Source organism: Lepidochelys kempii, chromosome 9 (assembly GCF_965140285.1).
Source record: "Lepidochelys kempii isolate rLepKem1 chromosome 9, rLepKem1.hap1, whole genome shotgun sequence".
Classification (NCBI taxonomy): Eukaryota; Metazoa; Chordata; order Testudines; family Cheloniidae; genus Lepidochelys; species Lepidochelys kempii.
The window spans coordinates 4,118,981-4,143,216 of NC_136388.1; the positions used below are offsets into that span (position 1 = coordinate 4,118,981).

At 42.8% G+C, this 24,236-nt stretch overlaps 1 protein-coding gene across 2 annotated transcripts in view; it reads right to left on the bottom strand.

Moving 5' to 3' along the window:
- Nucleotides 1–24,236, bottom strand: part of TP63 (tumor protein p63) — a 131,852-nt gene that overhangs the window by 45,537 nt on the left and 62,079 nt on the right. For both annotated transcript variants that reach the window (XM_073358732.2, XM_073358733.2), the window contains one exon: nt 15,094–15,348. In XM_073358732.2, the coding sequence (XP_073214833.1) occupies nt 15,094–15,348 (255 nt within the window). The remainder of the gene's footprint in view (nt 1–15,093; nt 15,349–24,236) is intronic.

The window sequence follows — 24,236 nt, forward strand, 5'->3', positions numbered from 1 at the left end:
TAGTGTGGGGCCCAAAACTGGACACAGTACTCCAGATGAGGCCTCACCAATGTCGAATAGAGGGGAACGATCACGTCCCTCAATCTGCTCGCTATGCCCCTACTTATACATGCTCAAAGAATTCTAAGAGATTGGTGAGGCATAATTTCCCTTTACAAAAGCAGAGTTGACTCTTCCCCAACGTATCGTGTTCATCTGTGTGTCTAATATTTTTGTTCTTGACTATAGAGTCAACCATTTTGCCTGGTACTGAAGTTAGGTTTACTGGTCTGTAATTGCCAGGATCGCTTCTTAAAAGTCAGTTTTACATTAGTTATCTTCCAGTCATCTGGTATAGAGGCTGATTTAAGTCATAGGTTACATACCACAAATGAGTTTCATATTGCAATTTCATTTCTGAGTGCCTTCAGAACTCTTGGGTGAATAGCCTCTTGTCCTAGTGACTTATTACGGTTTAATTCCTCAATTTGTTCCAAAACCTCCTCTGTTGACACCTGAGTCTGAGACACTTCCTCAGATTTGCAAAAAGAAAAGGAGTACTTGTGGCACCTTAGAGACTAACCAATTTATTTGTTTATTTATTTAGTCTCTAAGGTGCCACAAGTCCTCCTTTTCTTTTTGCGAATACAGACTAACACGGCTGTTACTCTGAAACCTGTCATTCCTCAGATTTGTCACCTAAAAAGAATGGCTCAAGGTGTGGAAATCTCCCTCACATCCTCTGCAGAGACGACTGATGCAAAAATTTAATTTAGCTTCTCCCCAACAGCCTTGTCTTCCTTGAGTGCTCCCTTAGCACCTCTATTGTCCAGTTGTCCCGCTGACTGTTTGACAGACATTCTGCTTCTGATGTACTTTAAGAAAACTTTGCTGTTAATTTTTTGTCTCTTTTGCTAGTTTTTAGGTCTTTTGCTAATTGCTCTTCAAATTCTTTTTGGCCTAATTATACTTTTACACTTGATTTGAGTTTATGGTCCTTCCTGTTTTTCTCAGTAGGATTTGACATTCAATTTTTAAAGGATGCCTTTTTGCCTCTCACTGCCTCTTTTACTCTGTTGTTTCGTCATAGTGAGTTTACTTTTTTGGTCTTTTTTTTTTTAAATTCAGGTATAGATTTATATTGAGCTTCTATTACGGTGTTTTTAATTAGTTTACATGCAGCTTGCAGGCATTTCACTCTTGTGACTGTTCTTTTAATTCTGTTTAACTAGCTTCCTCGTTTTTGTGTAGTTCCCCTTTTTGAAGTTAAATGCTACTATGATGGGTTTCAGCATGTCAGAAGAGAATCAGTAACAAAACCCAAGTATCCTGACTCCCAGTCCCTTTCATCTAGCTCTGGAGAGACTGTCTCTCTAATAAAGTCCTCAGAGATAGGTCTTTGTAGACATTAAACTGATACTATATTTGATCTTAGCCAAACCAGATACTTTCTGGCCACCAATGTGAGCACTTTAAAAAAAATTTTAAAAAAATCAAGCTCTCTTCTATTATGCACTGAAAGTTGCTAATCAAATTAACAACAACATGTCTAAAAGTTTATGAAGAAATCACAGCTATTTAATCAACTTTCAGCTTGGATTTCTCTCTCTCTCTCTGCTGGCCCACCCTCCACAGCGTGTTTAGAAATTTTTGCTGTGCTACATGTTTGAACAGGTACTGAGAGACAAACAAGTCTTGGCCCCATCTCATACAGAATGGATTGGTTGCAGATGTTCTTCTGCAAGCTACATCTTGCCTCCTGCAAGAACATTCATCTCCAAAACACATCATTTCACCTACTTTGCCTGCGGCCAAAACTCAAAGGTTATTTAATTTTTTTTTATTGTTATTAACTCTAACGTACCTGCAGCAGTGCAAGCAAAAACACACATGGATATTCAAGATGTGCTAGGATCAGAGCTACTAATGTAGATAAATGGAAGCGAGTGAAGGGTCAGCAGTCAATGTTTTCCCCATCACAGCCCCAACAATGCCAGGGGTCCATAAAAATGCTACTGTTCTATTTCAGGGCTGCCTAGTGACACATTTCACAGGGACAAGACAGACATTAGCTCATACAGTGGCAAGTGAGTCAGTGACAAATCAGGCAAGAGCCTCTCCCTCATGAGGCTTGAGGGATGGATGATCCCTAGAAGGTGTAACTGGGTTGGAATGACCAGTGGATAAAACTGACTGAGCTAACGGTTACACCCTTGTTTTCCCAGGATGGCCAAGCCCCCAAATACAGCTGCCTACGCAGGGAAGCGAGCACTAAGCAGATTGCCAAATGACGGCCCAGGACAGTAGCAGTTCATATACAAACTAAGCTGTGCTTTGCAACGAAGCCCACAAGCGCTAGCTCCTCAGCAAGCAGATTACACTAAGATTGTGTCACACAGGAGACAAAAATATAGGCCTAGATTTCCAAAGGTGATTTTGGCTTGCCAACTTAAGACACCTCAAAGGATGCTGATTTTTGGGGAGTGGCGACACTTGGTACTTTCTGAAAAAGACCTCTCTAGTTAGGCACCTCACTTCTCTAGCCAATATGGAAAACCACAATGCACACTACGTTTAAAAGTGCACAGGAAAACCCTATACAAGAGAGACTCTTTATTAGCCCTGTTTTAATAAGCTGCCCACAAATGTAGAACACCATCCCGCTTCACTTTTAGTAGAAGACGCCTCCATAAGAGAGTACCGTTCTACTGTTAAGTGACTAACAATGGGATCATGGTGTGCCAAGTCTGTGGTCTCTCAATGACTCCATATCAAAAGGTACTTACCTGGACCTGTTTTACTAATGACCAGGCCTGCAAATGCAACCTGGAATCCACACATCTAGATGGGTTCTTTACACCTCAAGCATCGCCAACAGTAAAGGCTTGTGGAGGGCGGGTGGTCTGATTTTGCATGCAAATGACACCAATGCAATGCCATTTCCTTCACTGGATTTGCCTGATCTCACTGATTGGAACTTAGTGAACAAGTTTGCTGATGCTGCACCAGAAGATGGAGAATCCAGGCCTTTCGTAAAAACTTGTTTCTCTCACAGAAGTCAGCATATTTTCACGGAACTGAGGGGCTGTGGGGCAAGAAAGTGCCATTTTTACACCGTCACTTTCCAGAGGAGAATGTCGGCTTTAAAAGCAACTGGTTTTGGTCAAGTTCCTTGAAGAAAGGATTCACGATCTTCTATTATATCGGTTTAACATTCATGAAAATGACATGTGACATATGCCCTCTAATTACAATGGACCAGATTTGTAAAGGTCTGTAGGCACCTAACTCCCATTGTTTTCAAAAGTTTAAATGCCTTTAAAAATCTGGGCCAGTGCTCCTTCCCCATATGGCCATTCTAGGGACCCATGGCTCCTTTCTAGGTAGGAGTCTGCAATGATGATCTTTAGTGAGAGGCCTTTAAACAAGGCAAAATCTGCCTAATAAGAAATCTAGCAATGCCCTGCACAGATATGCTTCAAGAACACTGGAGATAGGACAGCAAATGGATGACTCAGAATTAATAACCTGAGAAGTCTGCAGCAGGAAGAATGGGAAACAAACTCACCATAAAATATATCAGCACATAACTGATTAATGAACACATCACTTCATGTTCAGTGTCCGGTGAGCATCTCTTGGGAACTTTTCTCCTCTCTCCCCTATTGGCATGCAGATAGCAACTTCCAGAAGCCAGCGCCCCAGGGTTCCCTGTTCCTTACTGGCTGGCCTCCGAACTGGACCCTAGGGCCATTGCCACTGTGTATCTTCTGTTCACTCTCGTGCACCTCAACCCACCACTAGGCTTGGGCTGCTCTTCCAAGTCCAAGTCTGGAGGGAGAGTTGGAGCCCCAGTTCCATGGTAGACTAGATCACACTCAGAGGGAGGAACTGGGCGATGACCAATTTGAGACTGATGAAATGGTACCAATGGCCACCCAGGATCAGGGATGCTAGAGCAAGAGCGTTACCAACTCTACATCAGACTGCTCTGCTGGCTGAAGTGCAAGGTCCTCTGACTTCCTCTCACTCCAGCCACACAAATGGGAAGAGCGGCTTTCATTCAAGCAGACAGACACTCAAACCATTCTCCTGCATGAGGACTTCCCTCTGGTGTGCCTTACAGTGTTGACACTCTAGACATAAAGCTGAGGAAGCATTAAATTACCAGCTAAGCCAGGGCCAAAACCCAATATTTCAATAGGCTTGTTTATAAACTTTAAAAATATTTTAAATGAACTTTTATTGCTAGGTAAATGTGATGAGTTAGGGGCCTTGAGAACTGAAGTTCAACCACAAATAAACAAATAATAAAAATACATAATATCTAGTACTTCTTCAGCACTTTGTCAGTAGATCTCAAGAATCCTTTACAAAGAGGTCAGTATCATTGTCCCCATTTTACAGATGGGGAAACTGAGGCACCGTGAGGCTAGTGACTTGCCCAAAGTCACCCAGCAGGCCAGTAGCAGAGCCAAGAATAGAACCCAGGTCTCCTGAGCCCCAGTCCAGACCTCTAGATAACACTGCCACAAAGCAGAGCCAGCCTGAGGAGCAGCAGAGAACAGGGCTGAAGAGGTAGTTCGGCTTCCATGCTGGATCTGAGGACTCTGAGTTGGTATGGCTAGGGATATGGACAACTATCCGCTGGGAATCACACATTTCATATGACTCAGGAGCAAGGACATTCTGGCCTTTGTCAATCCAGACCAAAAGTCATGATTTTTTAATATATACTTGAAAGATATTTTTGATCTTCCTCTTGAAAAAAAATTACCAAAATGTGCTTTAAATATTTGAAAGGAACTAGGTCAATAACTTCAGTGATTCCCTCAGAAAGAGAGCGAGCGATTTTTAAAAATGCATATTCATTAGCAGACTAACTGTAACACAGAACCAGGATGTCCAAATAAGCCATACTTAAAAAAAATAATCACACTGCTGCGATGAAAGGTCAGCCATAAAACTACATTTCCTCATTTTTATCTGTGATGCAACTTTACCATCACCTAAATGTGACATTTTGTATTGCATTAGAAAGTCATAAACTGGTCCTGTGTATCAGACATGTATGTAGCTTGCTAGCTTAGAAAACAACCCCCCCCCCCCCCGCCCCACAACCTGGTATCAAAGTATGTATTAGACAGCAGAACTGTCCCTTCCACATCAATTTCATTAATCTGGTATATAAAATGTGTTGAATTTTCAAAAGTTTTCCTGTTTATAATAGGACAGTAAATGCATCCTCATATCAATATGAAGTTTAAAATAAATCAAAACACATACTGTAAGGTCTAGTTAGAGAAGCTCTTTTTGGTAGCTAATACGCTATGTGAAAATATGGACATTACACATCTTCTTTACATAGTAAAAACCTTAAGAAAAGCAGTTATTGTGCAATGGAAGTTCATGCTCCCTCTATATACAAACCACCTCTATCTGGGATGGTCTTTTAAGCAGAATATTTACCCTTATCGCAGCCTGCTCTACTAAAACACACCCCTACACCCCAGTTCAGCACAAGGAGCTTAACTTTGAGCACAAGTAGTCCAATTGACTTCACACACACTTAGGTAGGTGCTTAAGTGCATTCTGGAACTGCAGTCCAGTCTACAGCATAAAAAAGGAAAAACTGCCACCTTATAAATAACCCAAATCGGCAGATACATCATCCAATGTGTTCCATCTGAGCTAAAAGAGGGAAGTATTCTGCCCAAGGATCCCCCTTTATACTTTACAAATATTGGCAGGTGCAACAAGGGTCTATTTTAAATGCTGTCCTCCCACCCCAAAATATTAAGGTATTAAATTACACAATAATGACTTGACATATATCTTTGTACCTCAAAGTTTTTTAGTTTTGTTTAATGTTTTATTTATTTAAAAAACAGACACTCTAAAAATGAACACGTTTGAAATAAGGGGGAGGGAGGGAAACAACAGTTGTACAATGACCCAAGACCACCAGGAAACAGAGATGTTGCTAACATTTATATTTTAAAAATGCTCCCCAATCCACATGACACAGATGAGTCTGACTGGGACACAGCCCCTGCGCTGCACCACCAATTTACCACGGGACCTCGGGCAAGTCTTTATGGCCAACATTTTTGACTGTCCAACTTGAGATGTCAAGGGCCTCATTTTCAGAAGCGCTGACCGCTCACTGGTCCAGTCAGCGAGTGCTGAGGGCACTCAGCCAATTGAAAATCAGCCCAAAGGCAGCCCCTGGAAAAAATAAATAAATAAATAAAATCAAGGCATCAAAATTCAGTGGCTACATTTGGAAAATTTGGCTCATCTGCTTCTCGCTCGCACTCTCTCTAAAACAGGGATTATAACCCTGATTTGCCCACCAGGCAGGGGTGTTGCAGGGATTAGTGCTGTAATGTTTGTACAGCACTTTGAAGATTTCAAGCACTACGTAAGTGCTAAGTATTGTTAGACATATGCCAAGTTTTAACCAAGAGTGAACAACAGAAGGCAAAGAAATGGGGGTGGGGGCTACTATTTTTTCCTGCTCTTGCTACTTTTAAGATGCCCACCCAGCCACTATCCAGTTGACATTCTTCTCCGTAAATGTTTTTAACCCTTACTTCGCCTAGCTCCCAGAAACCACAAGCCCCACACAGATTTGATTTGAAAGATGGCCCCTTTCCAGGTTGTGGCCGTTCCTTGTAAAGATAATTCCTCTGGCAATACTGCTAGAGGCGCAATGGTATGTTTGAATCATATGTTTCTTTTCACACGGTGATTTTTTTAAACTATATTTATAATATACATACAGTACAAGATCCTAATCCAGGCTTAGGATTCTTTTTATTCTTTTCTCATGAAAGGTGGGGCTTTTCAGGTTGCACTGGTGACAATTATGTTTAATTGACACTTTTTCCTGCTGCCCCAGACGCAGAGAATTCTCATTAAGAACCAAAAACCTTTAGATTTTTGTTTTTAGTAAAGCCGACAGAGAATGAGATTTTTGCTGACTCTGTTTGATACACTAAATACGGAAGAAAGCAAAGAATTTCATTTCCACCAAATGGTGGCTCAGCTTTTTCATTCTGTGGACCACCATGCAAGGGATACCCCCGGTGCCAACCCTAGCCCCCTCTGTAACTTGCTTTTTAGCAACGTTGGAATGGGAAGGGCTGCACAGAGCACTGGTGGCCCATAGCTAAGTCAACGGTGCTCCATGCACGCACATGGATAGCACTGGGCAACCTGAGATTGTGAACCTTCTGGGGAAGGGCCTAAGCATTGTATTTTGTTTAGCAACCCAAGTGTTCCTGGTGCTGAGCACATTATTTGACTTATTTGTTATACGGTGAGGCAGTATGGTCTGGTGGGCAGTGACTCGGCAGACCCAAGTTCTATACCCAGCTGTAACACCGACCGGCATGTGTAATCTTACCCAAGTCACTATCTTGTCTATCAGACTATAAGATGCTTGGGAGAGAGTCTCTTGAGCAGCCGCTTAATGCAATGGGGCCCTGCTCTCAGGGGAGGCACTACCATAATACAAATATTAAAGATTAATATTAGCAACAACAACAAAAAACTTTACTACAAATAACTGTTCAAATTGTGTGACCACACTATCCTTAGAGTATTTAAAAGATGGAAGACAAAAATATATACACAGAAAGAGAAAGTGAAAAAAAAGCCAAATTAGGCAAGTTTCTGAAACCATAGACAGCCACATGGAAAGATACGACTAATCAAACCAGAAGGTCTCTGGGAATGAGGCCCTGGTTACTATTTTTTATTATTCTGAATAAGAATCAGGATGTGTTCAGATCTCTTTATGGTGCAAAAGGCAAAAATAGATTCTCAGGCCCCTCCTGAACTGGTTTTTACGGGTGAATTAGCTAGCACATAAATGTTTCCTTACTATGAGGAGGCACCTCCTTCAGAAAATTAGATGGAGGGTTTCCTGTCTTTCTTGGCAAAAAATCAGCCCTTCAAAAAGACACAGGACAAAGTGTAGTGCCTCAAAAGATGCCTACAGCCTTACTGCCAGGCTCAACCATGCCCCCAAGGAAAACAAATGTAAACAAGGCTTTTGAAGTGCTTTCATCTGGAAAGCAGATTTGTGGGACCTCCATTTACAGAAGTAATTGCTGCCATTGACACCCATTCCCCATCGCTGCCTGTTTGGTTTTTGTTCATGTTAGAAAACCTTGTCAATGAAGGCACGTTTCAATGTTCTCCCATGGCCTGAAAGCTCATGCATCGTCAGGTATGGCTCCCCTGGTTTGTTCTGATCTGTTTGAATGTTGAAGGGGAGTTCTCGCCCTACTGTAGCTGTTACAACAAGAGCTAAAGGAAGGCTTTCCAAGAGCACGTTGACCATTTAGCTGGCTAGCATACTGGGCTGAGGCAGGTGCCCCCATCCAAGAATGTGGAAGAATTAGCCAGGGTGCCCCCTTAAAGGCAAACAGATGCAGGACTTGCTGTGATGCACTATGGGAGTTGTGCAAATCTTCAGACTGAGGGGAGAGAGAGAAAGTTTTTCAATGTGCACCTTCTAACTTGCATGGGATGGGGCAGACCAGTACTATGTATGTAGTTCCATATTATGGAACCTACCCAAACAGGTGTTTGAAGCGGGGGAGGGATAGCTCAGTGGTTTGAGCATTGGCCTGCTAAACCCAGGGTTGTGAGTTCAATCCTTGAGGGGGCCATTTAGGGATCTGGGGCATAAATTGGGGATTGGTCCTGCTTTGAGCAGGGGGTTGGACTAGATGACCTCCTGAGGTCCCTTCCAACCCTGATATTCTATGAAGTTCTTCCATTTTGCAAAGTCCCAAAGCAAGGCCCCCTTCCTCTATTTCCTCTCTAAAAATCTAGGAGGTTCCAAGGAAAGACTGGAAAACCAGAAACCGAGGAAAAACTCTCTTACTAAAAGGGTAAGTTAGCACATTTGAGCCCTCAAAGATCAAGAAACACCAAAAGTTAAGACTGCATGTGAACTCTTAACGCTCACCTTTTATATACGGTGATAGTATCAAACATGGGGTGGTTTTTTTCAGCCTTAGGTACACGTTTAGCATTATACAACATATGTCATATCTTCAAGAAGGATGACTCCAAGATGTTAAGTAATTACTTGTGTCTGAGGCAAACGTATACTAAATGGTACAATGTTTTGGAGATAACTGTGTGATAATGTAATTAAAGGCTGTTGCAATGTACACACACTCAAAAGAGCGGCAGAGTTAAGGCCGTGCGTGCATCTTTAACACTGGAGTTTCTGGCTTCCAGCTACTTTACCATACTGTTGGCATATAGGTTGGTTGTTTTTTGCATGAATTTGGATTTACTATTTTTAATGTGCTGTGCAGAATCCTGATTAGCAAGGGATGGGCAGTGATTTATTTTTTAAAAAAAGAAACCATTGGTCCAGTTAAAGAAGCCACCTTAATATTGCGGGCCTATTTCTTCCATGAGGATTAGAACAGCTATTGCATTTTTGTTTGCTTCAAACTGATCCTTCGAAGACTGATGTTTAAAACTTGATGCAGTTACTGTGATTGTGCACAAACAAGATGAGTAACGGCACTAGCAAACAGTTATTTATATGCATAGCTGATCACCTGTATGTGCAGCTAGCAGATTTGTAGGCACAGTTAATGAGCACACAACAGCAGCTTGCAATCCTGCTCCGAACTTGAGAGTCAAAGTTCACAGAGTTCTGTATTCTGTAACAAAATGTTGCAAGGGCCAATCTCTGCTAAACCCAATCTACTGGAGGGGAATATAATTAATTCTGTGTCGCCACACTTGTGGTTTTCCCAGGAGTCTTGCAATAGTAGGTGTTTTCCTTGAAGCCCCAGCTTCAGGAATCAAGAGGCTACATGAAAAATCTCAGCTTTCTTTAAAAAGAAGGGTAGGGGAAATGTCTAGCTCTCATGGTTACAGAAAAAAGCATGAAAATGTGAAGCATGTTTATCCGCAAGTCTTGAAATCCAAGGGCAAATAAAAAGAACAACCCAAAACATCTCAGGATTTATTAAACCAATTTCCTAATTTAAAACAGTCTGACTTGTGATTTTTGATTGTTTGAGTTTGGCAATACTGTTAACTTTAGTTCACCCTGATCTCTTGCTTAGATTTTTATTTTCCTACTGCAATCAGTCTTTTCTACATGCAACTGGTTCTGCTAGTGACAGCTGATTGCCACATCTTGCACAGGAAAAGTCAGTGTGTTTTTTACTGGAGTGGGTGGGGTCAGACGTACATGACTCTTCCTTGTGCAGAAAACAATCCCAGGTGTAACACTTTTGAAACGTCTTGTTTTCTTCTGCTTCCAAATATGGGAGGAGTCATCATGAGCCCTGGTATATGGGAATTCAGTGCGTGCAAGTATCCCACAATGAATGACACGTCATATGGCATAGACTTCACCTTAATTGGAAGGGCTCTCTCTCAGGCTTAATGATACACCCTTGACTTCTCATTACCAAATAAAAATAAGACATTGTTCCTTTTTATAGCTTGACTTTCAGTTGATTTTTATTTAACTTAAGCTCTTGGATCGGTAGCACTGTTTAAAAAAAAAAACCAACCTCGAAGGATTTTAATGTTTGTCCTTGAAAATACAGATTTACTTGAACCTCTTCTTGTGTTCTCAAGGAATTCAAAACTCAGAGACCCTTTTGAAGTTCTCCACAATCCAGTCTTAATTTGTCATTAATTTAATTAATTAAACGCTGTATAGAAATGGAAAAACTCACTGGATTAGACAATGCATTTTACTGGAATACCTACCATATGGTCATTAGAGAATTCAGAGATAAAATTCAAAAGACTCATTGCTTGTTATCCACATGAAATGAAACAAAGTTTCACCCAACAGCGACTGCTGCTTCTCATTGGGATTTCTGGTCAACTTTTAATCAAAAGCCCACCACAGAATCTGAAGTGCAAGTCAACCCTCCTGTTACCTTATCCACCATCCTTTGCATCTTTCATTTCTAGGTCACTGCTTCCAGTCCAGCTGGATCAACAGTGACAACGTTAGCTACTATCTGATAGGTGTTCACTGGCCCAGGAAAAATAAATGGGTGGTCTCAGGCCAATGCCTAGTGGCAAAATGTCCATACCTCACAATGCCACTCCTATGTGGGAAACTAACTGGCAGCCCTCAAGAGCTATGAGCTCAACCTAGCGTGACTCAACCATGAACAACCTCAGAGAAGGCCGTTCCTTGATTCGCTCTGTCAGCTAGGACAAGAAGATCCACTGGCAACAGACACTCTGGTTCCCAATAGGGCAAGGTGGGTCAGCCCTGCTAAGCCACTCCCAAGCAGGGGAAAGAGCGTGATACAGTAACCTGGCTTCCTTTCTTAATGCTGTTGCCCCTGGGAACTGCAAGAGAAAGCCAGAAACAGTGCTTTAAACTCTGGGGTTCTTAAGGGTGGGGCCTTCTTGTAATTAAGCTTTTAATAGGTCATTGTACCGTAAAAAACTTTTCCAGTCAGGTAAATTCCTAAGCTGTCATTAGAGAGAAAGGAGAGGACAAGCATTAATCAAAGCACATGAAATCACATCTCGGGGGGGGGGGGGGGGGGGGAGAAATGAGTTACTCAACAAAGAGTCCAACAAGACCTTAATACCAGCTGCATTTGTCAAGAGGATGGGGCAATCTTCCACCCTCTCTCCTCAATGTTTGAGTGTATTCTTATTTCTTAAAGCAGTAGCAAGGAAGACAGCTTTCAATCCTCTCCCGCCTACCCCAGCAGTAAAGCAGCCAGATGCATATTACCACCCATTCAAGGCCCATGTGAAACGAGTTGGTGGATTAATTAGCAATAGGGCAGAGCTCTAAAGATGGAAATAACTGCTCAAGGGCTTAAGAGCTGTATTGGTTTTAGACCAGTCCCCAGTGGACATTGCAAAGAAAAAAAGAAAAAAACAAACCTCACCACCAACTAGCACTAATTTCATCAGCATTACCTTGCAGAAAGGCCAAAGCTGAGTGGGCCATGAAAACTGTGGGCATGTCTACACGACAGCCAGCCTGCACAGCTACGGTGCTGCAGCTGGGGTACCCGTATGTACAAAGAGGCTACGCTATGGGCTACAGCTTTGTTGCTGGAGTGCAGATGCTACCTACACTGACGGAAGGTTTTTCCCATTGATTGAATTAATCCACCCCTCCTAGAGGCGGCAGCTGGGTCGATGGAAGGATTCTTACATCAACCTAGTCGTGTCTACACTGGCGCTCAGGTCGACCAAGCTACATTGCACAGTGAGCAGGTTTTCACAGCCCTGAGTGATGTTGCTAGGGTGATCTAATGTTTAGGTGTAAACCAGACCCGAGTTACCTTTTCATCTCTCTCACAGCCCCCTCCAGGGCAGCACTGAAGTGTACTGGTGGGGCAAGCTAGTGTTACATCTCCCCATGCTGTTCTGTGGAGAAAGGAATTTGGTCTACAGGCCTGTTTGCTTTTCACCAGCATGTAATTCAAACTTCCCCTGCATGCCCCCCTGCACCAGAACTGAACCCCAGCATATCTACCCTATTTAGATATACAGATACAGGGCATGAGATCTAGCAAAGGACTGAAAGCATGTGCTTGACTTTGAGCTCACGAGTAGCTCCCTTGATATCCACGGGACAACTCACGTGCTTTGCTGCATTCGGGGCACTAAATGCATTGCATATCCATCGCATGAAAGCGCTTTCCAGAGACAACTAATGGGAGAGCGTCAAATGTTTTGGTGGCAAATTTTTCGTCTTACAAAACCCTGTACCATACGTAGTGAAAAATGTCTTTAAAAAAAACCCAACATATATCTATTTAGCCTCACCCCAAACGGTGAACACAACCGAAAATGCAACAGGAACATTGTGCTGGAGAAATGGAAAGTAAAACTGATCAACACAATTTCCTTAAGTTGAAAAAATAAAATTACACAGGATAAAGAGAAATCCAGATTTTCATATTTATTTGAATTACAACGGTCTAAGGCAGGATTACTAACAGGTAAGGAGGGGATCTATGGTTTTCTTTACGGCCTCCCTTTAATTGTAGGCAAACAACAACAATTTGGCTTTTGAAAGAACACGATTATGTTTGTCTTTCAAAATAAATTCGGTTTCCTTAAGAAGACTAGACACTCTGAAGTGATGTTGGCAAACAGAAAACGTTCAAGATATGCAATAATTTCCTGTTCATTATATGTTGATTTCCACCCTCTCCCTGTCCCCACACCATCTCAATTTCTCTTTATTTGGACAACAAAAATAAACTGGTCAATAAGAAAAGGAGGACTTGTGGCACCTTAGAGACTAACCAATTTATTAGAGCATAAGCTTTCGTGAGCTACAGCTCACTTCTTCAGATGCATATCGTGGAAACTGCAGCAGGCTTTATATATACACAGAGAATATGAAACAATACCTATTCCCACCCCACTGTCCTGCTGGTAATAGCTTATCTAAAGTGATTTCCAGCACAAATCCAGGTTTTCTCACCCTCCACCCCCCCACACAAATTCACTCTCCTGCTGGTGATAGCCCATCCATCACTTTGGATGGGCTATCACCAGCAGGAGAGTGAATTTGTGTGGGGGGGTGGAGGGTGAGAAAACCTGGATTTGTGCTGGAAATCACTTTAGATAAGCTATTACCAGCAGGACAGTGGGGTGGGAATAGGTATTGTTTCATATTCTCTGTGTATATATAAAGCCTGCTGCAGTTTCCACGATATGCATCTGAAGAAGTGAGCTGTAGCTCACGAAAGCTTATGCTCTAATAAATTGGTTAGTCTCTAAGGTGCCACAAGTCCTCCTTTTCTTTTTGCGAATACAGACTAACACGGCTGTTACTGTGAAACTGGTCAATGTAATTTTTTAAACTCTCTTGCAACAGCAGAATGCTGGACACTGTGTTTTAGTTGCAAGCACTGTGGGAGAACATCTAACTTGATTTAAAAATTGAATCCTGTTAGAATTAAAAAAACCCAACGTACATTTTTAATGGTCTTAGATTTAAAGGTTATTTTATAAGACCAAAAAACTGAATCTTAAACATTTACCCAGTTAGCAGGGAGTGTAAATATAAAGTGATTCTGACAAGCATTAAAAACCAAACCACAAAAAATGTTTAAGGTGAAAGAGAGAAAACAGCGAACCTTTTAAACTTGGATGCCTAGGTTTAAAATTATTAGCCTGAAAGAACACATCTAAATATGTGAATATATGAAAGATTCATTTTCTTCCAGAAGGGTAATATAGAATTCAAAGCTTAAATTACAAATTCAAATATAAATGGACACAGAAAGCAAAGGTCTCCTCTCCAAATGGTCAAACGGCCTCTCTTGCATAAAAGCATTTAAATACAAAGATATGATTCTTTGCAGGCACAGAACTTCCCTAGCGATCCAGTACTGCCAATCCCAAGAATTCAAAAATCATGAGTTAGGCCCCCAATATTCATGAGATTAGCTTAAAAGATATGCAAGTTTTTAAACCCGGGGGGGGGGAGGGGCGAGTGAGAGAGAGAATCTTGCATAATCACATGATTTCAAGAGCTGGAGTTTTAAAAAAATCCCACCACCGCACGCATCAGAAATAATGAGAGTTGGCAATGCTGGAGATCAATCCCTGCCTGGAAGACGAGCGTAGGATAAGAAAAAAAGAAAGAGTCACACCCAGAGTCAGAAAGGAGAGTATAGTTTGCCAATCGGCACTCATGGCATCACTGTTCATTCAACACCACGCTTAGCGCACTCAATCTGATTGTAACATACTGAGCGAGGAAGCTGAGTGGAGAGCTAAACCCCTTCTTCTGCCTGGGCTAAAATCCTTGTTTTCAATCTGTGGGAGTGGATCGCTATTCTGAGTGTCAACCCGTGTTCAGTGCCCAAGCCCCTTATTCTTTGAACTGGAGACAGGCAGCACATTTTATGCACCTTGGGTGCACTTCATACCCCTTCGGTTTTCAGGGAATCTCTGGGATTTTTATCCCTAATGGACATGGCCCAGATTCATTTTCCCCTCCCCTCCTCCCAGCTGTCTCCTCATTGCAGTCCTATCGCTCTTTACTAGCCCGTCCAGTGGCTTCTAGGCCCAAGTCAAGGAGGTCCTCCCTTTCTGCAGCCTTACCGTCCATGTTGCTGACTTGGCCGTGCTGGACTGTTGAAATGACACGTCAAAGCTGTGGGGTCCCGGGTAGTCTGTGTTCGAGGGGATGGCAGGGGAGGGCGAGAGGGCATCGAAAGTGGAGCTGGGTTGGGCGTAGGGCGAGGGTGCCGTGACGCTGTTCTGAGCGTGCTCCGTGTTGTAGGGGCTGGTGGACGAGGCGCCATTTTGAATCTGCTGGTCCATGCTATTTAGGAGCCCCAGGTTTGTGTACTGTGGCTGCAGAGAGAGAATATTAACAGCATTAGAATACACTTAGAAACAGGAGACTATGGCTCTCCTAATTCCCAATAATCCTGCACTCTGACCCCAGACCATTTCACTCCCTAATTTAGTGGCCACCCTTATTCATTCACTCAGTGAGTAATCCCATTGAAATCAATGGGGCACCACCAATTAAGGAGCTACTCAACATGAATGGGCTGTGGCCCTTGAGACGTTTGCATTGTGTGTCTCATTCCCACCATGGCTAGTCACAGACATCGCCCACTGACCAGACAGGGAAGGGCAGAAAGGAGTTACTGCAGGTGTCTCGCTGAGCATTAGCCCTTGACTTGCTGGATACGAGTTTCCTTTCATTCCAAGGAACAGCAGTGCACAGGAAGGTGCGAGCAGCTGTATTTGTATAGCACCTGATATTTAAACAGGCAGACAAAACTGGCAAGTTCCTGCCCTGAAGAGCTTCCAGTTGGAAATCAGACCTGGTCTGGCCAGGAAGGACAAGCAGGGAGGCTGGAGGCGGTGGTGAGAGAGGAGAACAGCTACGGCAGTGAGAGGTGACAAGACGACGCTTAACTTTACGTTTGTGTCTAACGAAATGTGGGGAGCCCCCCAGAGGTTCTGCGTGTGGCACAATCAGAGGGCCTTTTCCTGCCTATCCAAAGCTCCCCGGTGATCACAACGTTGCGAGGGGACAGTGAAAGTCTGCACAGTTCTGCAGTCAGTCAGTCAGGAGGCGGCAGTGGGGGAGGCAGGGGTCAGAAGCAATTTTTCCGTCACGAGCTCACGTGCCTTGTTTTCCCTCAGTGCACTCCTCTCTCTCCCCCCGTGGCAAAGGGAACAAGAGGCAGGGTTCTCTTTCCAAACCTACCTCTCCTGCATTGCATTTAGGCTAATCGCTCCCCACCCTCTTCCACTTAGGGATAGCTACGGCCTTACCAAACAGCAGTTCCAGGACAACCATAAATTATGCACCAAGTTGCGAAGCCCCTTAAGTCAAAGCACTGATTTTAGATAGCGAGGTCCATAATTAGTTCATTGGTGATGGGTATCCACACAGCACTCTCTACACTCCCATCCCGGTATGCAGCGGGCTGCAAGGAGATCTGGGATGGATTCATGGGGGAAGTCTATTCTCCACTGGTTCTAAGCTCTTTGCCAGAGTTTGCAGGGTGATGTCCCTGGACATTACAACCCAAACATATCACAACTCATTTGCTAGGCTGAAGCATCCAACATTTGCAAGGCTTTGGTTCTGTTTCAAGCGTATTCTGCTAGACAGAATCCCTCACCTCTCGGGCACTCAGCCATCCCCCAAGTGCAAAATATGGTAATGAAAACAAAAAGGCACCAAGTGGCACTCAGCAGATTCATCTGAAAGGCAGACTGACTATGATGGTATGTTACAGTGTGTTTCAGTTACACTCCCAAGCTTGGGTCAGCAGCCTTGGTTACTTTGAGGACCCTTATGTAAGGCCGACATATTCTTTTAGGCTCTCAAAGGTTATCAGCAGGTTGAGGTATGGAGGAGAAGGGGTTGGTAAAGCATGGTCTGGAGAACCGAACATACAGGGTTGGGAGCCATCATGGTCTAGCATCCTTCACTAGATGTAGAATGCTGCCTAGCATAACGGGGCCTCCCTTGTGGTTGGGCCTCCAGGCACTACTCTACTACTAAGAATAATTAGGTTCTAAGTAGTAATCCTGGGTGAACCAAGGACCTCCTGTACAGCCTTGGGCTAGGCGTGTATTCTCACTGCCTCAGTTTTCCCATCTGTAAAATGGGAATAAAATTTACAGCACCTACCTTCCAGGGCGATTGGGAGATTCAGTCTATGTCCATGTTTGTGTTGAATTTTGAACACACGCAGCACTATGTAAGGGTCAAGTACTGCATTGGTAGTAAGTAGATAGCAATCCAGTCCAGATTCTTTCCAGGCACCTAACCGTTCTTAAATTTCAATGGGAGTTGGACTCCTACCTCCTTTAGGCTCTCCTGAAAACCCAGCCCCATTTAGTCTAACTTTGATATGTGTTTTTCAAAGAAACCGTAAAGGCTCCTAGAGCTTCAAAAAGTACACTCCTTCCCTTCACGTCTCCTAGAGATTAGCATCTGACGCACTTCCTAATGAGCAGGAGAGACAAAAGGAACGTGCTTATGAAAAGCGTTTGCTGGAGCAGCTCATCAAATGGAAAGGGGGCAGTGGGGGGAGAGAAACTAGCCTTTTAGTCAAACTATTCATAATAATTCCAGGCTGCCTAGCAGGTAATGAGGAAGAGAAGCACCCATAACAGAGAGAACAACTCTACTGGATGGAGTGCAGATGCTGAAGAAGCTGGCAAGACGTCAATTAAAGAGATAAATATCCCATTAAAGTTTAAGAACTCCTTCAGGGAATCGACGGATCCTCGTCATTCCATTCAATCCAGCGGCCATCTGTCTAAATGTTAACAGTGGACTATCCATTCCATTACATTTATATATTCACATTCCATAGCTGAATGCCACGTCCCCATCTGCTCTTTAAATAACTATTAATCTCCTTACACTTATCCTAGCGCTGACACGAGCAGCTGTTTGACTCCCTTTCTTTCCCTCTGACTCCTACAAATCCTCCAACCCTTCCTGCTCCCCCTGGACAGGTGCTGCCCAGTCCAGGTGACATGGAAAGAAAAGGCATTGGCATACCCCCGACTGCACTAAACCTCTAAGGTATCCCAGCTGGAGGCCATGCCCCAGGCGAAAGGCTTGAAAAGTTGTTTGCATTCAGGGGTCAGTATCTGAGACACTCGTGAGCCCTTTGGTAAGAATCAGATAAGTCTTTCAGAGGCACACGCCTTCTGACAACAGAACAATCAGAGGGGCAGCCAGCCGGGAGAAGGACTACACGGAATTCAACTGAGCATTAGCTCAGCCGGTAATAAAACGCCTCCTTCGCCAGGAAGGAGTTACAGACATTGTGCGCTCAAGAGAACAAAGAAAGAGGTAATTTGTGCATGCTTGAAAGCCAACCCTTAATAGAAAAAGATGCAAAGTATATTTTTAAGAGTCAAGGCTATTTATTTATTTTTAAGTTTTTGCATTAGAATTTAGATACAATCTTTAAGGCCCTGACCCAGGGAAAAAGTTGAAATCATGCACACGTGGAGATGAGATGAGATGACGCAACGCCTTGTGTGAAAAGCAAAGCACATGCTCAAAGTTTTCCAGGATCAGGGCCCAGTTTTGCCATTGATCCATATGCGAGTTTCTCACTAACAGGAGTGAGAATGTTGTTCATGTAGAAAGAGGAAAGAAAGTGATTAAAAAGTTCAAAGAATAACTTGTCAAGTTTGAGGCATCACATTTTTAGCACCTGTGTTTTCAAAAAGGCTCAGGTTCAAATTGTTGGTAGGTCCCTCCCCCCTTTTTAAATTCCTGACCTACTATTAACACTTCAGAGTAGATTTTCTGAACTAAAAAGATTTTTAGAAATGTAATTCATATTTCACCACCTAGTCTACTTATTTTGCACTTCACTTAGGCACAGTGTATTTCCTGTTCCTGCACTTAGACAATGCTGTTATGTTTGGGCTAGCAACACTGTTAGATAAATTTTAAATGAAGGTATTACTGAATTTTAAAAAAAAAATTTAAAAATGTGTCATTATTAAATCATGACATGTAATCTTTCCCCATCTTCAAAACACAAACACCCAAACTTTCGATTAGAGATTCTTGGCAGCATGGTCCAAAAGACATTTCCTTTACTAAGTAGAACTATAATAAAAACGAGGAGTCCTTGTGGCCCCTTAGAGACTAACAAATTTATCTGGGCATAAGCTTTCATGGACTATAACCCACTTCATCAGATGCATAATAAAGTACCACCACTAGGGGGCATTCAAAACACTAGGTGCACTGATTAGGGTCACTTAATTTATGTGCAAGAATGCTTCCTCCCTCCCACCACCTCAGTACAAATGAGGCAGTTTTCCAATACGTCAGCGGAGGGTAAAGATGCTCATTCTAACATGGTAACATCCTGTTAAATAGAGAGGTATTAACAAAACAGTTCACTAAATGAAAGCCCACTGTTGAAATACTATTGCATTGTCTCGGATATTTACATGGGAAAGATTTGCAAACCTCTTAGAAACTTCCAAAATAAGTAGTGTAACAGAACAAAAAAAGCGAGGCAGTTTTTGAGGTGCCTTAAGTTACTATCAGCATATATTTTTAGAACGAAGTCAGCTTTTAGATTCAATGTGCAAACACTTCCAATAGTTGAATATCAGCCAGCTTGAACAGAGGTCAGATATTGAGGCTTGTGTGAAATCACACAAGAGAACAAAACTTTTCAGGAGACTGTCCATGACAAAACGTGTCTGCAATCCAGCTCCAGCTGTTAGACCCGTTATTGCTTCTCTTCCATCCATTTATCAAAGCATTCACAATTCCACTGCGAAGAGTTGACCATTTTCACCTTAGTCTTTGTCAGTGCCTGTCACCACTGCCAAAAAGCTATTCTGTAACTTAAGAACACCGCCACTTCTTAGGGAAGTACAATGGATCTCTTTACATCCGACAGCAACAGCACACGGGGATACGGTGGGCGGGCAGTACAGTGGAAATAATTTCTGACCCTATATTGCTTTACCAGTAGAATTTTACGCAGAGCTACTCCCCAAGTACAGCGGAATCCACAGGAAATGCAGACCTGAAAGAGCTCCTTGACACAGAGACATCATGCCTTTCACCGATAGACCAAGAAACACTATGTGGTTGAAACATTCCCTGGCCACCGGTAAAACCTTCCAAAAGGTGTCGTCCTTGGTGCCCAATCTAATTGCAGAAATGGGCCAGACTGAGAACACGACAGGAAACTCCAGAGACCAGGCAGAATACTAACCTCTACCCACACTATTGGCCATAAGACAACCTAGCTTCTCAGACGTTTTGTCTCAGTACAGATCAGTGCTCAGATCAGTATTTTACTGAAACCACCACAACTAGTATTACTGGCCAAGAGACTCCAGGCAACACACTTCATTTTAGCCATACTAACTGAGTCCTGAGCCACAGTGAAGATAAAGCACCAGGGCTAGTAATTCCAGGACTAGTGGCAAGCAAATTGGCACTGGTGTTTTCACTCTGAAGGAGGAATGTACTGTGGAATTTCAAATTCCTCTTCAATAACAGACCTTTATTCAGCTGATATTTAAATGGTTTCTAAAGCTAGTTATAACTATCCAGATGCCAGGGCTCCCAGATGTGACAGCTTCAAGCAAGATTTAAATTCACACATTCCTGAAGTGTCCTACGATTGGGATTAGTTTTTGGGGGATCGGGGAGATAACGGGGTTTAAAGTACTCTGGTTTACTGAAGATGCTCTTCTATCAACATTAATGGCACTCCTGCTGACTGAGAGACAGGCAGCTTTACCAGTTTGTCAGAGGACAAAACTAATACATTATAAATAGCATATTTATCACTTGCGCAAGTACTAAGAAATGCATCCGGATGCAAGAGACCCCACCCACAGCTCTATACTGGAACCACGGTTCAAACGGACATTGAGTGTGTAACTGAGATGACAAGACGGAATAACCTTACACCGCTTGGCTTTGTCACTGGCCTCCGTTTCCACCAATATCTAACTGGACAGAAGGTTTCAATTTGACTCAGACCAAGACTTTGAAAAGGATATAGAACTACTATGAAAGTGGATTATGCTCCTTCAGTGTAACATACATCACTTCCATCACCTCTAGCTAGGAGGAGGATGGCCAGTGGTTAGGACTCTAGAGACCTGGGTTCAAGTTTGTGCTCCACCACAGACTTCTTGTGCGACACTGGGCAAGTCACTTAGCCTCTCTGTGCCTCGGTTCCCCATGTGTAAAATGGGCACAGTAATCTCTTGGGAGTAGGAATGGTCTCTTACTCTGCATATACAGCGCCCCACATGACAGGGCTCTAATCTCAGTAATACAAACAGCAACTGTTATATTAAAAAAAAAAGTTCAAAAACAGGGAAAAAAAAATTTTGCCTTAAGCTGAGGCCATGCCATTATGATGCAATCCCCGGTGTACAACCTGGGACTGAGGTACTGCTGTTCCCCCTTAATTCTCCAGCCTGGGTTGTCTCACAATGCCTTGCTTATGACAAGCAGCAAACCCCTCCAGGCGCTGTGATCACTCAGCACAACTGCATGTGAAGCCCTACACCCTGCTAGATTGCATGAATGCTCCCAGAGCCACTCATGAATCACAAAGAGAAAGGAACCAGCCAATTCCCCCCAGCTCCACAGCCTTGCACCCCAAAGCTGTACTACCATCCTGCCCTGGTCAGAAGCGTGATCAGTGTAAGTTCATTACCTAGTCCGCCCCTCCCTCCATGTGCAGAGTGGACACACACACTAGCCTTTGTAACCTAAGATTTCCCAAGCACTTCAATCAAAACGCCCTGTTTTAGGTAATATATAAAACAGGTTTATTAACTATAGAACAATCGATTTTAAGTGATAAGTGGTAGGCACAAAAAGGTCAGAAATAGCTCCCAACGAAAATAAAAAGTAAGCACAATGTCTAAATCTTAAACCTTATTACACTAGGTAGTATTTAGATCAAGCAATTTTCTCACCCCACAGGATGTTACAGTTCTTAATACACAGGCTTCTTCCTTAAGCCCAGACCAGTCTCCTCAGTTGAGATCTTTGTCTTCTCAGTGTTCTTGTTGCTTTCAGTGTAGGTGGGGGAAGAGAAAGGCCAAGGCATGATGCCATTGTCCCTTATTTTATAACCTCAGTCCAGGTGCCTGGACAACACTTGCCCAGACATGTCCTGGTGGGCTTTACTGAGTCATAAGTTTGAGCAACACCCGGCAGTGTGATTTTGTGTAACTGAGTCCTAAGAGTTAAGCAGTCCCCATCGTGTGGTGCTTCCCCAATTGTCATTGAATTGTAAACCCCTTGATTACAACTCCCCTATTGATTAATGGCCGTTTAACACCCTCCTATGAGTGGTTTATCACCTAGCAGTGGAGACTCCCAAGCTTACCACTTATTTCAGTAACAACCATAGGAGCAAAATCTCATAACTTCATGCACACTAATGATATACATATTTGGACAGGACAATGGGTTTCAGCAGATCATCCTCTTTCATGGCATGCTTTGTATGAAATATCATAACCATATAGGAATGATGAATATGGGGGTTACAGGATGCTATTTTGAGATACGTGTCAGCCATATGAACAACATTTTGCAAAATACTGCAACATTATCTGGATTGCACATGCTCACTTATTAGAACATATACTTGGTAGGGGGTGCCTAGACTTCCCAGGAGCTTATCCTGGCAAACAAAATTTGGCCAAACTAAAATAAAGAGCTCTTCCTTTAGTTCAGCTACAAAATCTGCCAAAATGCAATTGGGAAACTACACCAATACCCGAAACTAAAATCCATAAACACACGGATCTCTACCTGCTTCTCATCGAACGAAAGTATATTTTGCTGCCTTTGTTCAGGTATGATAAAGATTCCCAACTAGAATTCTGACACACTTCTCAGCAGCTACACTCAAGTCTTTGGTGTTGGTTTTAGAGATAGTGGACCAGATTCACTGAGTGAGTAGGCACACATCTGTATTTTAAAATGTGTATGAGCAAACAGCACTCCTGTTACATTGATATATTTACAGAAGAGAATACTCTTTATGTAAACTTACTATACAGTATTCATGAAAGGCTTTTTTGAAATATACAAGTTTGATCATTTTCTCTAGAACCATCTGTTCCACTTTGAAAGTGTGTGGGGGGTGGAAGAGGAGGAAGGAAGGAGGAAAAATAGCATTTGGTTTGCATTTCAAAATTCCTGCACAGCCTTTTGATTAATCCAAGCCAAACAAATTGAAGGCCCTGATCCTGCAACTACTTATGCATGGTTCTAACTTCATGCACAAGAGCAGTTTGACAGGGCTACTCATGTGAGTAAACATATGTGCATGTTTGCATAACTGGGGTCTAAGAGAGTCACCTTGTTTCTCATGAAAGCACCCCATGGTACGATTTTCCAAGAGGATCTAAGTCGACACCTGACACAGAAGATCATAGTTCTTTGGGGCTTTAGTTAACTTTCCCTTTTAGCTCAAGTTGAGTTTTGCACCATGGTTAACACTTATCCTGTTGAACTCTGCAAACATTTTTCAGCCAGCCAGACAGCAGCGGGGTGCCATCTAACCAAGCACAGCCCAAGGGAGAAATGCTTTTCATTTTTGGCCTTCTACCACCTGCCTCAGGTTCACATAACAGAGCTAGTCTAAAACCAGGATTATCAAACCTGACAGCGTAGCCCATGTTAGGGTATAGATTACATTACCTCCAGAATTAGACAGATCATTTATATTGTTATACAGATCATATATTTTTATACATCAAATATTTTCAGGAATCACCATAGAACAACAGTAAGGCACTAGTGAAAGCCTTTAAAAGAATAAAACATTAGACTCTGATAATGAAAAAGTTTTGCACAAAATAGATTATTTAAGTGGGCTCTTGGTCCTTGAAAAGGGGCTTCCTTGGGCAGAAAGAGCTAAGCATTCGGCCTCTGAAAAATCATCTTGAAAGGTGGATTCAGTCAGGGCACCCCTCCTCCCCCCAAAACGGGCACACCCAAACTGCAGAGTCACTTTTGAAAATGTAGGCCACTTATTTTTAAAAGCGTTGCATCTTTTCTGTTGCACCTCCTCCCGCTAAGCCACACACAGATCAAAACAATCCATTTACATTTTAAAAAGAAATAGTAGAAAACCAAAGTGAACGTAAGTTATAAGTCACGTTGCTACTCCTACATACTTCACACAAGTACTCAGGATGCCAAATCTTCCAAAGCATCAGAT